This window comes from Coregonus clupeaformis, chromosome 21 (assembly GCF_020615455.1).
Source record: "Coregonus clupeaformis isolate EN_2021a chromosome 21, ASM2061545v1, whole genome shotgun sequence".
Classification (NCBI taxonomy): domain Eukaryota; kingdom Metazoa; phylum Chordata; class Actinopteri; order Salmoniformes; family Salmonidae; genus Coregonus; species Coregonus clupeaformis.
In genome coordinates, this window is record NC_059212.1 from 23,682,516 (window position 1) to 23,698,955 (window position 16,440).

A 16,440-nucleotide genomic window follows, 5' to 3' on the forward strand; every position below is an offset into this window, starting at 1 on the left:
AGGAGTAGTGGTAGGACAGGTTGAAGGTTCTGCCTCCCTGGTGATATTAGGTCTGTCCAGACTAGTTTGTGTTTTCCTGCTCTGTCCTGTCCTTTCCAGTCCTCTGGAACGGAACGACCCTGCATGATACTGAAAGCATGACACTCATTCACCAGCTGATGAGAAACATCAGCTAAACTCAAGCAGGGAGAGAGGGAGAGAGAGAAAGAGAATGTGTGTGTGTGTTTGTGTGTGTGTGCATGCTTGTGGGTGTGTGTGTGTGCGAAATAGAGATAGAACGAAAAATAACTTTTCAGAATCAGGATTCTAAAAACCCTGAGGACACTAAAATCAACTCAGAGTAGCACACATTGATAATGTCCCTATATATACAAACAAACAACCTGCAGAGTACAGTATCTATCCCTCAGCATGTTCCCATCTATCTCCCTAAAGAGTGATACAATAGACAGGGGTCCCCAATTACATAGTTAGAAATCATTTGTGCACTACAAATTGACCGCAAGAATCCCAAACAGATATAATATTTGAAAAAAACCTCATTTCAAACATTGGGATACGATTACATATGGCTCTCTATTTATGTGTGGGAATACTTGGTCACAGATTTCCTAAATTAAAATCACGTTGAGCTTATTTCCTGGTAATTTTACAGTCTTTTATGTCCAAGAACGAAAATAATTAAAAAATATAAAATAAAAAAACATTTATTTGCTCAGAAAACTTGGGGGGCCCAAAAAAAATCATGCCGCCTATTGGGGAACCCTGCAATAGAAGAATTAACAACAGCAAACATCTGCCAGTGAGCTCTATGATAAGGAACGACCACCTCAGTCTGAAGGGTGATGGACGACTTATAGAGAGACAAATCACCAAGACAGTCACCTCTCAACACCACGCTGCAATTTATGTGTTGCCTTTCAGGAGTTATCGGCACACAAAATGTAATTTTATAAATCTCTGCCTCTGAACCAGTCATGTGTGTGGGGGGCCCTGTGCTGTTCGCTTAATCGCTGTCATGAATTCAAATTTCACAGGAGAATTTAGGAAGGAGAGAAACAGTCAGAGTATGAGAATTGATGCGACCTAGAATTCAATAGCCTGGTCCATGATCTATTCGTGCTCTTTTGCCAACTTGCGGCAATGAGTGACAAGGAATTGGAAAGATAACACAAACAGATCTGAGACCAGGCTAGAGATTCAATAGTCGACTGGTTTAATCTACGGCCATCTTTAAAATCCCATCATTAAACGACTCCATATCTCTCACTCAAAATAGACATTGAAGAGACTGAATTAATGTCTCTCGTTTTTAATTAAAACCACTGATCCATTCCTGCAGGACTGCTTTATGTCTCTGAATAGGAACTTGATTAATGATTCTAACAATGGCTGTGAACAGTAATGAGAAGTTGGCAGTTGGCACCCTGAGTGAAATATGGGCTTCAAATTATAACTGCACATAACAAAGCAAATCTATATTTATGAGCTTAAAAAGAACAACCAGACAAAAGTGTCCCCAAATAGGCCTAGTCCAAGTTTTCAGCATCTTTGAGCTACTTTAAATGATTGGATAAACAGACTGGAGAAAGATATATGGTCAGCATTAGAACTAGTAAATGGGTGGAGGTGTGTGTGGTGGGTGGGTTCCATACGTCTCATCCTTGACAGGAACCGAGAGTGTTCTTAGAGTCGAGGGTAGGAGTCGAGGGTGGGGGGGGGGGCAGAACTTGAGAAATAGAGGGTCGCTAGCTGGCTACAAACCTTTCACTTCATCATGTCCACTCATTGGTTTTATAACAACTTTGCAACAAACTGCACTTGTAAGTTTGAACAAGGATATTGTAAGGGCATGATACATAGTCAAACACCAGTACTTACTTATGAAATAGCAAGCGACCCAAGCGGGTATCTTGAGGTATGAGTCTGCAAGACTCTCATAGGTAGCTCTCATTATACAGGTAGGACTCATACTGTTTTAAAGGTGAAAACGATCTACACTGCTCAAAAAAATAAAGGGAACACTAAAATAACACATCCTAGATCTGAATGAATGAAATAATCTTATTAAATACTTTTTTCTTTACATAGTTGAATGTGCTGACAACAAAATCACACAAAAATTATCAATGGAAATCAAATGTATCAACCCATGGAGGTCTGGATTTGGAGTCACCCTCAAAATTAAAGTGGAAAACCACACTACAGGCTGATCCAACTTTGATGTAATGTCCTTAAAACAAGTCAAAATGAGGCTCAGTAGTGTGTGTGGCCTCCACGTGCCTGTATGACCTCCCCTACAACGCCTGGGCATGCTCCTGATGAGGTGGCGGATGGTCTCCTGAGGGATCTCCTCCCAGACCTGGACTAAAGCATCCGCCAACTCCTGGACAGTCTGTGGTGCAACGTGGCGTTGGTGGATGGAGCGAGACATGATGTCCCAGATGTGCTCAATTGGATTCAGGTCTGGGGAACGGGCGGTCCATAGCATCAATGCCTTCCTCTTGCAGGAACTGCTGACACACTCCAGCCACATGAGGTCTAGCATTGTCTTGCATTAGGAGGAACCCAGGGCCAACCGCACCAGAATATGGTCTCACAAGGGGTCTGAAGATCTCATCATGGTACCTAATGGCAGTCAGGCTACCTCTGGCGAGCACATGGAGCGCTGTGCGGCCCCCCAAAGAAATGCCACCCCACACCATGACTGACCCACCGCCAAACCGGTCATGCTGGAGGATGTTGCAGGCAGCAGAACGTTCTCCACGGCGTCTCCAGACTCTGTCACGTCTGTCACATGTGCTCAGTGTGAACCTGCTTTCATCTGTGAATTTGCCAATCTTGGTGTTCTCTGGCAAATGCCAAACGTCCTGCACGGTGTTGGGCTGTAAGCACAACCCCCACCTGTGGACATCGGGCCCTCATACCACCCTCATGGAGTCTGTTTCTGATCGTTTGAGCAGACACATGCACATTTGTGGCCTGCTGGAGGTCATTTTGCAGGGCTCTGGCAGTGCTCCTCCTGCTCCTCCTTGCACAAAGGCGGAGGTAGCAGTCCTGCTGCTGGGTTGTTGCCCTCCTACGGCCTCCTCCACGTCTCCTGATGTACTGGCCTGTCTCCTGGTTGCGCCTCCATGCTCTGGACACTATGCTGACAGACACAGCAAACCTTCTTGCCACAGCTCGCATTGATGTGCCATCCTGGATGAGCTGCACTACCTGAGCCACTTGTGTGGGTTGTAGACTCAGTCTCATGCTACCACTAGAGTGAAAGCACCGCCAGCATTCAAAAGTGACCAAAACATCAGCCAGGAAGCATAGGAACTGAGAAGTGGTCTGTGGTCACCACCTGCAAAACCAGTCCTTTATTGGGGGTGTCTTGCTAATTGCCTATAATTTCCACCTGTCTATTCCATTTGCACAACAGCATGTGAAATGTATTGTCAATCAGTGTTGCTTCCTAAGCAGTGGCGGCTCCTGAAAAAATTCTCAGGAGGGGCAATTTTTCTGATGATTTAGGTGACCTACACACGTGCACGAGTCCGTGCACGCGATTCCAGATATCTTTACCTCTGAATAAACTGCCTTTATTATACCATATCCACCCTGTCCAAAGTCTCTACTTGGTCTCAGTTCTCCAGTAAACTTGTGATTATCAACAGTACACAACGGTAACAAACAATTGGGGGAACTCACGGGGCAGATAGTAACCACTTAAAAGGAAGCGATTCCCAAACCTTCCATAACAAAGCCATCACCTACAGAGAGATGAACTTGGAGAAGAGTCCCTAAGTAAGCTTGTCCTGGGCCTCTGTTCACAAACACAAACAGACCCCACACAGCCCCAGGACAACAACAACAACAACAACAACAACACAATTAGACCCAACCAAATCATGAGAAAACAAAAAGAGAATTACTTGACACATTGGAAAGAACAAACAAAAAACAGAGCAAACTAGAATGCTATTTGGCCCTAAACAGAGAGTACACAGTGGCAGAATACCTGACCACTGTGACTGACCCAAACTTAATGAAAGCTTTGACTATGTACAGACTCAGTGACCATAGCCTTGCTATTGAGAAAGGCCGCCGTAGGCAGACCTGGCTCTCAAGAGAAGACAGGCTATGTGCACACTGCCCACAAAATGAGGTGGAAACTGAGCTGCACTTCCTAACCTCCTGCCAAATGTATGACCATATTAGAGACACATATTTCCCTCAGATTACAGCGATCCACAAAGAATTCGAAAACAAACCCAATTTTGATAAACTCCCTTATCTACTGGGTGAAAAACCACAGTGTGCCATCACAGCTGCAAGATTTGTGACCTGTTGCCACAAGAAAAGGGCAACCAGTGAAGAACAAACACCATTGTAAATACAACCCATATTTATGTTTATTTATTTTCCCATTTGTACTTTAACTATTTGCACATTGTAACAACACTGTATATATACATAATATGACATTTGAAATGTCTTTATTCTTTTGAAACTTCTGAGTGTAATGTTTACTGTTAATATTTATTGTTTATTTCACTTTTGTTTACTATCTACTTCCCTTGCTTTGGCAATGTTAACACACGTTTCCCATGCCAATAAAGCCCTTAAATTGAATTGAATTGATAGTAAGGTCGCAATGACACAGAAAGCAGTTCAATGTCGGGGTACAGAGTCGCTTTCTTACCAGGATCGCGGTCCGCTCTGACCAGGGTGAAGGTGGCCGGCTCCACTTCTCTGTCCGGGACTCATCCAGCCAAGTCTCCCAGCTGTATTGGGATTCAGCTGCCAGCAGCGTTTTCATTATTTAGTCCGTTCGGTAGCGGGTATGTACACGATCAACAAGATCAGTCAAAACCAACCACTGGAAATCCATGGTTGGCAGAATGTTTGTAAACTAAGTCTACAAATTAAAAACATAAAATAACGCCGCACTGCAGGTCGCAACAGAGACGCTTCTAGCCGCCATTGTCTTAGTTACGTTCAACGTTACGTCACGTATGACGAAAGCGCGTAAGTGCAAGCCCACAGACACCCATAGAGAATGTATTGAAAGCTTTGAAATGTGAAAAAAATTGATTTTACATGACAGGCTATGAGAGACTTCTGGGCGATTTTCAACTTGACTGAAATCGCCCCAAAAACGGGCGGGGCCATTTGAAGCACGACTTTAGCCTGATTTGACATTTAGTGGCTGGCAGATCAGACGTGAACACTGATAACTGCTGTTGCCGTGATATAATTGATTAGAAAAAAAATCCCTTCCTTTTCCCGTTTGGCAGTGCGTCGCCCATATCGCCCTATTGAACAAGCCGTCCCTGTTCCTAAGTGGAAAGTTTGATTTCACAGAAGTGTGATTGACTTGGAGTTACATTGTGTTGTTTAAGTGTTCCTTTTATTTTTTTGAGCAGTGTATAATGGGTCTAGATGGCAAGGTTAAATAATGACATTGGAAGAAATAAGGCTAGGTCGGTATTTAAAGGTCATGAGTATCTGGTGGCCAGTTCTGAGTAAGCTGCTTTTATGAATATGTGTTGTTTAAGTGTTCCCTTAATTTTTTTGAGCAGTGTATATTCTAATACAGCAAAAGGTTTAGCAATACACATACACAGCTTTAGAAAACTCTTCAACATAGTCTTAGACATCTGTGGAGGATCTCGGTCTTGCTGGGTAGCTGAAACATATCTTTAATAAGATATCCCCTGATCCCTGAAATTGCTGCTGGAGTGAAAACACTGATACAGAGAAATCCTAAAAGAATCAAATAGAACAACATTAACACTTATTGTGTAGCTATAAAAAGTTTGGTAATTTCATAATTAATTCCTGTGTAATTTTTGCCACCATAAGAGCTTTGCACGCGCACACGCGCACGCACACACGCACACGCACACACGCACACACGCACACACGCACACACGCACACACACGCACACACACACACACACACACACACACACACACACACACACACACACACACACACACACACACACACACACACACACACACACACACACACACACACACACACACACACACACACACACAAGATCTATAATTACATCTCTGCAGCTCCCTACTCTGACTTTAAGGGAAGCCTTCAGTAAAGGATCAAATTAAGTGTTCAAATGAATTTCTCACCTTTTCTCTGGGAACAACAGCAATAATCTACCCCTCCTTTCCCCTGATCAACACTGCAAACTAAGGTGTTATTTATCATCAATTGAACCTTGTGAATATAAGCTGAAACAGTGGGAGATGGGTCGATGGCAGATTTGAGGTCTGTGCACCCACAACGCTCTTCAAATCATACAATTAGTCCGAATACATTTCCATTGCCAAACACCCAAAGCAAAACTACAAAGATGGCTACAATCTCCACAACACCAATCCTCCAGCATTGTCCCACCATAACAATCAACCACCCAGACACTCATTTTCTCTCTCTTTTTTCAGCCTCTTTTCCCCTGGACAGGTTTTGTCAGTGAGGTCTAATAAAGGATTTGAAGTGTCCTCCTCGTTGCTCATTTAAACATCCCACTTTGCTCCACTCCTTACCTCCCCTCTCTGTCTGGGCTAGTGGGGCTCTAACCAGCTGACCTGGTCCCTGTTCCAGCTGGTTGGCACTGCAGCCACACTGATTGCAGCCAGTCAGTCACCTGAGTCTCTAATAGCCATCGATTTCCTCCCTCTTTTCTCTGACAGGCTTTTAGCTGTGACACCGTCAGACGGGAGAGAAAAGCGAATTGTTTTCGCTCTCTGGCTTCTGTCAGGTGTAATGCTCTGCCTAGGAGATTGGTTGGGAAGGGAGGGTCTGAATCATCTGTGAAGGTTGGCTAGATAATCTCACATGTTTGGGTTTGTAATGTAGTGGCAAAGACATGTATAATATGGATGGTATTAGAATATAAAGTTTAACCTCTAATAGTTTGTTTGAGGAGATGTGTGCTTTTCCAAAGCACCAAATCCTACTACTGAATTCTATGGAATAATATTTAATTATTTCACCAAAGGATAATCTCTTTGTCACGACTTCCGCCGAGCCTGCTTTCCCTCCTTGTTCGGGCAGGGTTCGGCGTTCGTCGTCACCGGCTTACTAGCTGCTGCCGATCCATTTATCATCACTCCACTTGTCTTGTCTAATTAATCACACACACCTGGTCCTTAGTCATTGTATAAGTGTTCCCTCTGCTTCCTTGTCTGTGTGGGTGATCGTTTGTAGTGAGCTGTGTGTAGCTCGGTTGAGCTACCCTTACCTTGTTGTTGTCGGGGTAGATTTTTCCCCTGTGCCTGAGTTTTGTTGTCGCATGCTTGCGCAACTGTTTATCGACGGAATAAACTTTTTGGATGCGTATTACTCTCCCGCGCCTGACTCCTTCTATCACACGCATCACAGAATCACCCACCCGCTATGGAGTCAGCGGGAGAAGAGCGCATGCCTGGAGTCATGGCACGGGTTCAGGAGCACTCCACGATGGTGGCCAGCTTGGGGGAAGCGATGGATCGGTTTCTTCAGGTCGTCCAACGCCTGGAGAGGAGCAGACCCGATCTGTCGAGACCAGCTGGCCAACCAGATCCAGCCACCTACACCCCAGCACTAGGAGGGATCCAGATATCCCGACCACGGTCGTTCGAGGGGACAGCGGCGCTGTGCCAAGGATTCCTCCTCCAATTGGATCTTTACTCCGCCAGCATCAGGCCGGCACCATCGGAGTGGGAGAAGGTGTCCGTCGTCGTTTCCTGCCTCTGTGGGAAAGCCCTGGAGTGGGCCAACGCGGTGTGGAACGAAGGAGGAGCCGCGTTGGAGGACTACAGGGAGTTCGCTTGCCTCTTTCGGGCGGTATTCGACCACCCGCTCGAGGGTCGAGAGGCTGGTGAGCGACTGGTCCACCTGAGGCAGGGGACGAGGACCGCGCAGGACTTCGCGTTGGAGTTCCGGACGCTGGCAGCGGGGTCCGGTTGGAACGAGCGGGCCCTGATCGACCATTTCTGCGGGAGGACGACCGACGGGAGCTAGTCTGCCGGGACACCATGTTATCCTTCGATAAACTGGTGGACATGGCCATTCGGTTGGATAACCTGCTGGCAGCCAGAGAACGTCCTGGTAGGGGTCTGCCCGTTTCCACTCCGGAAGACTCTGACATTTCACCACACGTTGTCGTCAATGCTCTTCTGGGTTTGGAGGCGGCAGGCAGGGCACTCTCGCATCACCCCAGGTATCGAACACCCACACTTGTTCAGAGCCCTCTGCTGCGCACTGTAAAATAATTGTCTCCTTTCCTGAGCACATGGATGTTCCCCAGTGTAAGGCGCTAGTCGATTCAGGCGCAGCTGGGAACTTTATGGACAGGGCATTCGCACACCGTATAGGCGTTCCATTGATTCCCCTATCCATTCCACGCCCCATCAGAGCACTTGATAGTCGACCATTAGGGTCCGGGTTGGTTAAGGAAGTTACTGCACCAGTCACCATGATTACGCAGGAGACTCATTGTGAGCAGGTTACTTTTTTCCATTATTGAGTCTCCTGCTTTCTCATGGCCGCAGAGGGTTCTCACAGGGTGGTCATGAGAGTGTCAGGGTAGGTGTCTAGGTGTTTCCGTTGGTGCAACCACGGTGGAAAGTCCAGGCAGTACCTCCACCGTGCGCATTCCCCCTGAATACCTCGATCTGGCGCAAGCGTTCTCTAAAACGCAGGCTACTAAATTACCACCTCATCGGGCGGGGGATTGCGCGATAAACCTCCGGGTAGACGCTGTACCTCCCAGGAGTCATATATACCCCCTGTCACAGGCTGAAACGGTGGCTATGGAAACATATGTCACTGAGTCCCTGCGCCAGGGGTATATACGTCCCTCCACTTCACCTGCCTCCTCGAATTTCTTCTTTGTGAAGAAGAAGGACGGAGGTCTGCGCCCGTGCATTGATTATCGACCACTGAACAGGGAGACGACAGGGAGATCGTATGTGGAGATGGAGGGAGATCGTATTTCAGCCGTGCGTAATTGGCCGACTCCAACCACGGTTAAGGAGGTGCAGCGCTTCCTTGGCTTTGCCAACTATTATCTGAGGTTTATCCGGGGCTTTGGCAAGGTCGCAGCTCCCATTACCTCGCTGTTGAAGGGTGGGCTGTCCCGGCTCCGCTGGTCTGCTGAGGCTGACCTGGCCTTCAGCAAACTGCGGGGTCTGTTCACCTCAGCCCCAGTACTGGCCCACCCCGATTCATCACTACCGTTCGTAGTGGAGGTGGATGTGTCCGAGGTTGGGATAGGAGCTGTCCTGTCTCAACGCTCGGGTACGCCACCCAAGCTCCGCCCCTGTGCATTCTTTTCGAAGAAGCTCAGCCCAGCGGAGCAGAACTACGGCGTTGGTGATCGGGAGCTGTTGGCTGTTGTCCGAGCCTTGACCATGTGGAGGCATTGGCTCGAGGGGGCAAAACACCCTTTCCTCATCTGGACGGACCACCGTAACCTGGAGTACATCCGGGCTGCGAGGTGGGCCCTATTCTTCACCCGGTTTGATTTCACTCTATCATACATCCCGGGTACGAAGAACGTGAAGGCAGACACGCTGTCCCGGTTGTATGACACAGAGGAGAGGCCCAGAAACAACACTCCCATACTGCCGACCTCCTGCATTGTGGCGCCGGTAGTATGGGCGATGGACGCGGATATAGAGCAGGCATTACGCACGGATCCCTTTCCACCTCAGTGTCCAGATGGGCTACAGTACGTGCCTGCTCTTATCCGTGATCGTCTGATCTTCTGGGCACACACATCACACTCCTCTGGTCATCCAGGTATTGGTCGTACAGTGCGCTGCATGAGCGGAAAGTACTGGTGGCCTACCTTGGCTAAGGACGTGAGGGTGTACGTCTCCTCCTGCTCGGTGTGCGCCCAGAGTAAGGCACCTAGGCACCTCCCAGTGGGTAAGCTACAACCATTACCAGTTCCACAACGACCATGGTCTCACCTTAGCATTGATTTTCTGACTGATCTTCCCCTCTCCCAAGGTAACACCACCATCCTGGTCATTGTGGACCGCTTCTCAAAGTCCTGCCGCCTCCTTCCTCTGCCCGGTCTTCCCACGGCCCTGCAGACTGCGGAGGCCCTATTTACTCACGTCTTCCGGCACTACGGGGTACCAGAGGATATAGTGTCTGACCGAGGTCCCCAGTTCACGTCCAAGGTCTGGAAGGCGTTCATGGAACATGGGTATCTCATCAGCCTGACCTCTGGGTTCCACCCCGAGAGTAATGGGCAGGTGGAACGGGTAAATCAGGATGTGGGTAGGTTCCTGCGGTCCTACTGCCAGGACCGGCCGGGGGAGTGGTTGGTGTTCTTGCCATGGGCAGAATATGCCCAGAATGGTGGATGACTGGTTTCGGCGCGTGGAGGAGACATGGGATGCTGCCCACGTTCACCTCCAATGCGCCGTGCGTCGTCAGAAGGCCAACGCTGCCCGCCACCGCAGTGAGGCCCCTGTCTTTGTACCGGGGGATCGGGTCTGGCTCTCGACCCAGAATCTGCCCCTCCGCCTGCCCTGCCGGAAGCTGAGCCCGCGGTTTGTGGGGCCGTTCAAAGTCCTGAGGAGAGTCAACGAGGTCACATATAAGTTATTACTTCCCCGTGATTACCGTATTAACCCCTCGTTTAATGTGTCTCTCCTCAGGCCGGTGGTAGCTGGTCCGCTCCAGGAGTCTGAGGTGCGGGAGGTCCCTCCACCTCCTCTGGACATCGAGGTGGCCCCGGTGTACTCGGTCCGTTCCATCCTGGATTCGAGGCGTCGGGTGGGGGGCCTTCAGTACCTCGTGGAGTGGGAAGGGTACGGTCCGGAGGAACGGTGCTGGGTCCCGGTGAGGGATATCCTCGATCCCTCCATGTTACGGGATTTCCACCGTCGCCATCCGGCTCGCCCTGCTCCGCGTCCTCCTGGCCGTCCCCGAGGCCGGGGTCGGTGCGCTGTTGGAGCTGCGCGTCAAGGGGGGGGGGTACTGTCACAACTTCTGCCGAGACTGCTTCCCCTCCTTGTTCGGGCAGGGTTCAGCGTTCGTCGTCACCGGCTTACTAGCTGCTGCCGATCCATTTATCATCACTCCACTTGTCTTGTCTAATTAATCACACACACCTGGTCCTTATCCCCAATTAGTCATTGTATAAGTGTTCCCTCTGCTTCCTTGTCTGTGTGGGTGATCGTTTGTAGTGAGCTGTGTGTAACTCGGTTGAGCTACCCTTACATTGTTGTTGCCAGGGTAGATTTTTCCCCCTGTGCCTGAGTTTTGTTGTCGCATGCTTGCGCAACTGTTTATCGACGGAATAAACTTTTTGGATGCCTATTACTCTCCTGCGCCTGACTCCTATCACACGCATCACACTCTTATAATATCTGAAATGTAAGTTAAACACTGGGTTAAGCACCACTGACATTTCACAGGGTCTGTATGAGAATAGGCTTAACTCACATTAAATATTAGCTTAAAGGTTAATGACTATAGCCTATAAATGTAATTTCCACAACAGAGACATTTTCAGTTCAGTCAAAGCAGAGATCAGAGCAGACCATGGGCTCTGTCTCAAATGACACCCTATTCTTCGATTAGTGCACTACCTTTAAAGGATAAGGGACATAGCCCTTCATTCATTAAAACATTCTGTTTTATATCAAATCAAACACTGTCGATATGGGCAGTTCCATGGTGACTGAGGTCTTTAACATTGATGTGTAGTACTAAAAGTTGTGTAGTACATCACCAAAGCCCTAAAATGTGTGCAGTACATCACCAGTGGGACAGCCCTTTGGCAGCACTCTCATTTCATCATCACTTCTAGCTATTAGTAGCAGTATAGTGAAAACACTCACCGTCTGGAAATGGGATCACACATAGCAACAAGCACTCAGTGCCTCTCACAAATGAAACAAAAAGACCCACTGTTCAGCTGTGAAGGCGAAAGCAAAAAAGGGAAATTACCTGTTGCTGATTGGTCCTCTGAATGTTGGGTCAAACTTGCGTGGTTCTCCTGAAAAAGAGAGATTTACACATTAGTCAAAGTGATATGAAGAGTAACGATACGAAACATAATTAAACAGCTGTCAGCTTACACTTAATAACCAAACAGCAACACCCAACAGACATGATTCTGTCCATGGTCCAGGAGTGGAGAAACTCTGTAGTGTTCCTGGATGGTATTGGTCTTTGTGCGGAAAAAGTTGAAAGGGTTCAAGCCAGTGACCTGGAAGGCTTTGGGGAGAGAAGACTGTGCTGGGTTTGAAGGTGTTCTGCTCATAAATTCTGTATCTGTCACCAGTATAGTTCCACTTGTCTGCCTGTGGTAGCAGTGTGAGAGAGGAGTAGTGTAGAAGGGTGGTGAGTGTGTGTGTGTGTGGGGGGTGAGAGAGCAACAGAGGTTGAGAGACTGAGGCAGAGAAAGAGTTTGTGATTCTGGCCGGAAAATTACTTCATTGTGGTTTGTTGAAGGTGACTTTCCTGAGTTTGTGTTCTCACATTCTCACTCAGGTGTATGAATGCCAGTCATCAACCATCCAATTTATCTCTTCTTGTCCGACTTATGCAGCTTGAGTGACTTTGCTGAATGAAAATCCGGCACATGAAAAATGAGTGTGAAAAAATGAGTGTACTCATTCAACAGTTATTTCAACTCAAACCGTAAACAAAAGATTCAGTTGATTGGCAGGTCACAGTTTGTAGAATGAACACCTCAATTGAAGGTGCCTTTAAAGGGGAACTGCACCCGCTGATTTGGCCTTGTTTTATGGATTGCTCCTAAAGAAATGCTGGCGGCCATGACAGAAGCCAAATGTGAGTTGGCTTGGGGGTGTGATTTGATGTGGGTGTTTCTTGGATGTGTCCTTGCCACCAGCAAGACACACCCATTTGTCAGAACCTTGCCCGCAAATAAACAACAAATAAACCTCCTGCAGGTTGAGTTCAATAACTAGAGGCAGATGTATGGTGAGATGCCGGAGGAAGCTTTGAATAGGTCAGTAGCCTACAGAGTAATATGATCAAAATGCAATTGATGAATTTATGTAGATATTCTAAACTAAGTGTTTTCATACATTTCAAATGTAGTAACAGGTCCATGTAGAATAAACAACCCTTTACATAACACCATAGGAGCAGGGTTCTGCTAATATAACAATGTGCACCTTTCATCTTTTATTGTCATTCCCAGCCGATACAGATACTGTGTCTATCAGCATTTTGTCTGGTGGTAATGGGGCTACCTTGGCAAACATGTCAGAGTGGTCATACCTTCCTGTGTGGTGTCCCATATATACAACAGGAATTCCCTGATCCTGGTACAGAATACACAGGCTTTCTCCCTCACTATATTGACAAATACCATTCAATTCAATAATAAAAAAAGACAATACATGTAAAAGTTGTCTAGCCAGTTTTAAATTTTAATGCTGAGTGCAAGGTCCCTCTCCATTCAGAGACATCAGTATCAAGCCCGTCTGTCAGTCTGGACTTCTTCACATCATCCTGCAAGTCTCCATGTACTGGCTCCATACATGTTTCTGTGAACACACACACACAGTCACTGTTCTATTACCAATGGCAGTTAGGATAGGTAATATCTGACACACAAACAGGTACTATGTTGAATTTAGAATGGTCAGATAAAACCTACCTAATTCTGTTCTCCCCATCGACGACCGTTGGTGAGCAGGCAAGAGGTGAGGCTGGAGGTGAGGTCTTTGCCAGAGCCCCATTGATGATCATAGCAGCGCAGATTCGCTCCTTGCCAACATGTGGCAGACTGTTCTATTCATAGGAATTATCACTGCGAGGGCATGTCTGCATGATGCTGATGAGGAGCCCCTTGCTGGTCTTCCTATTCTGCATGTTCGGCTGCAAACTGGACATCTCTCGAACAACTGCAGCAGGCAATCTTATGAGGTGGTGTTGACTGAGAGGACCTGTGACAGTGCATTTGGAAAGTATTCAGACCCTTTGACTTTTTCCACATTTTGTTACGTTTCAGCCTTATTCTAAAATGGATTAAATAAATAAATAAATCCTCATCAATCTACACACAATACCCAATAATGACGAAGCGAAAACAGATTTTTAGAAATGTCTGCAAATTTATTACAAATCAAAAACAGAAATACCTTAATTACATAAGTATTCAGACCCTCAAAATGTAGCTCAGGTGCATCCTGTTTCCATTGATCATCCTTGAGACGTTTCTAAAGCTTGATTGGAGTCCACCTGTGGTAAATTCAATTGATTGGACATGATTTGGAAAGGCACACATCTGTCTATATAAGGTGCCACAGTTGACAGAGCATGTCAGAGCAAAAACCAAGCCATGAGGTTGAAGGAATTGTCCGTCAAGCTCAGAGACAGAATTGTGTCGAGGCACAGATCTGGGGAAGGGTACCAAAAAATGTCTGCAGCATTGAAGGTCCCCAAAATCACAGTGGCCTCCATCATTCTTAAATGGAAGAAGTTGGAACCACCAAGACTCTTCCTCGAGCTGGCCGCCCGGCCAAACTGAGCAATCGGGGGAGAAGGGCCTTGGTCAGGGAGGTGACCAAGAACCCGATGGTCACTCTGACAGAGCTCCAGAGTTCTTCTGTGGAGATGGGAGAACCTTCCAGAAGGACAACCATCTCTGCAGCACTGCACCAATCAGGCTTTTATGCTGGCCAGATAGATGCCACTCCTCAGTAAAAGGCACATGACAGCCCGCTTGGAGTTTGCCAAAAGGCATCTAAAGACTCTCAGACCATGAGAAACAAGATTCTCTGGTCTGATGAAACCAAGTTTGAACTCTTTGACCTGAATGCCAAGCTTCACTTCTGGAGGAAACCTGGCACCATCCCTACGGTGGAGCATGGTGGTGGCAGCATCATGCAAGATGGCGCCGACAAACATGGCAGCTCTGCTTCTAGCTCCTAAGCAACTTTGTAGTATTTTGTTTCTTTGTGTGTTATTTCTTACATTATTAGCCCAGAATGTTTTTTGTGTTATTACATACAGCCGGAAATAACTTTTGGATATCAGAGTGGCGAACTTTCCCGAACAGGATCCTTTGTTCGTACCCCCTAGAGCAATTTAACTTACCCAGAGGCTGCTCCATGACGCCGCCGGCGGAAAAGAGGTATTCAGAGTGGACTTCTAGTCCGACTCAGGAGGCGGGCAAACCATACACCGCTTCAGAGTATATTACTCACTAATGTTCAGTCTCTGGACAATAAAGTAGACGAGCTCAGGGTGAGGATCTCCTTCCAGAGAGACATCAGGGACCGTAACATACTCTGTTTCACGGAATCATGGCCCTCTCAGGATATACTGCCCCCGTCCATACAACCAGCTGGGTTCTCAGTACATCGCGCAGACAGGAATAAAGAATTCTCTGGGAAGAAGAAAGGCGGTGGTGTATGTTTCATGATTAACTACTCATGGTGTGATTGTGATAACATACAGAAACTCAAGGCCTTTTGTTCACCCGACCTAGAATACCTCACAATCAAATGCAGACCGTATTATTACCTCCCAAGAGAATTCTCTTCGGTTATAGTCACAGCCGTGTATATTCCCCCTCAAGCCGATACCACGACGGCCTTCAAGGAACTACACTGGACTTTATGCAAACTGGAAAGCACATATCCTGAGGCCGCATTTATTGTAGCTGGGGATTTTAACAAAGCAAATCTGAGGAAAACGCTAACAAAGTTTTATCAACACATTGAATGTACTACTCGCTCTGGAAAAACACTCGATCACTGCTATTCCCATTTCTGGGATGCCTACAAGGCCATCCCCCGCCCTCCCTTCAGCAAATCAGATCACAACTCCATTATGCTCCTCCCTTCCTGTAGGCAGAAACTCAAACAGGAAGTACCCGTGCTAAGGTCTATTCAAAGCTGGACTGACCAATCGGAATCCATGCTTCAAGATTGTTTTGATCACGTGGACTGGGATATGTTCCGGGTAGCCTCAGAGAATAACATTGATGTATACATGGACACGGTGACTGAGCTCATCAGGAAGTGTATAGGGGATGTTGTTCCCACGGTATCTATTAAAACCTACCCAAACCAGAAACCGTGGATAGATGGCAGCATTCGCGGAAAACTGAAAGTGCGAACCACCGCATTTAGCCATGGCAAGGTGACTGGGATAATGGTTGAATACAAACAGTGTAGTTATTCATTCCATAAGGCAATCAAACAGACAAAACGTCAGTACAGAGACAAAGTGGAGTCACAATTCAATGGCTCAGACACAAGACTTATGTGGCAGGGTCTGCAGACAGTCACGGATTACAAAGGCCACTTCGCGGACACCGATGTCTTTCTCCGGAACAAGCTAAACACCTTCTTAGCCCGCTTTGAGGATAACACAGTGCCACCGACGTGGCGGGCTCTCGTTCTCCGTGGCCCACGTGAGTAAGACAT

General features: G+C 47.2%; 1 protein-coding gene across 2 annotated transcripts in view; it reads right to left on the reverse strand.

Moving 5' to 3' along the window:
• The window catches only part of LOC121535116 (choline transporter-like protein 5-A), a 121,588-nt gene that overhangs the window by 24,276 nt on the left and 80,872 nt on the right, over window positions 1-16,440 (reverse strand). For both annotated transcript variants that reach the window (XM_041841848.1, XM_041841847.1), the window contains one exon: window positions 11,975-12,023. In XM_041841848.1, the coding sequence (XP_041697782.1) occupies window positions 11,975-12,023 (49 nt within the window). The remainder of the gene's footprint in view (window positions 1-11,974; window positions 12,024-16,440) is intronic.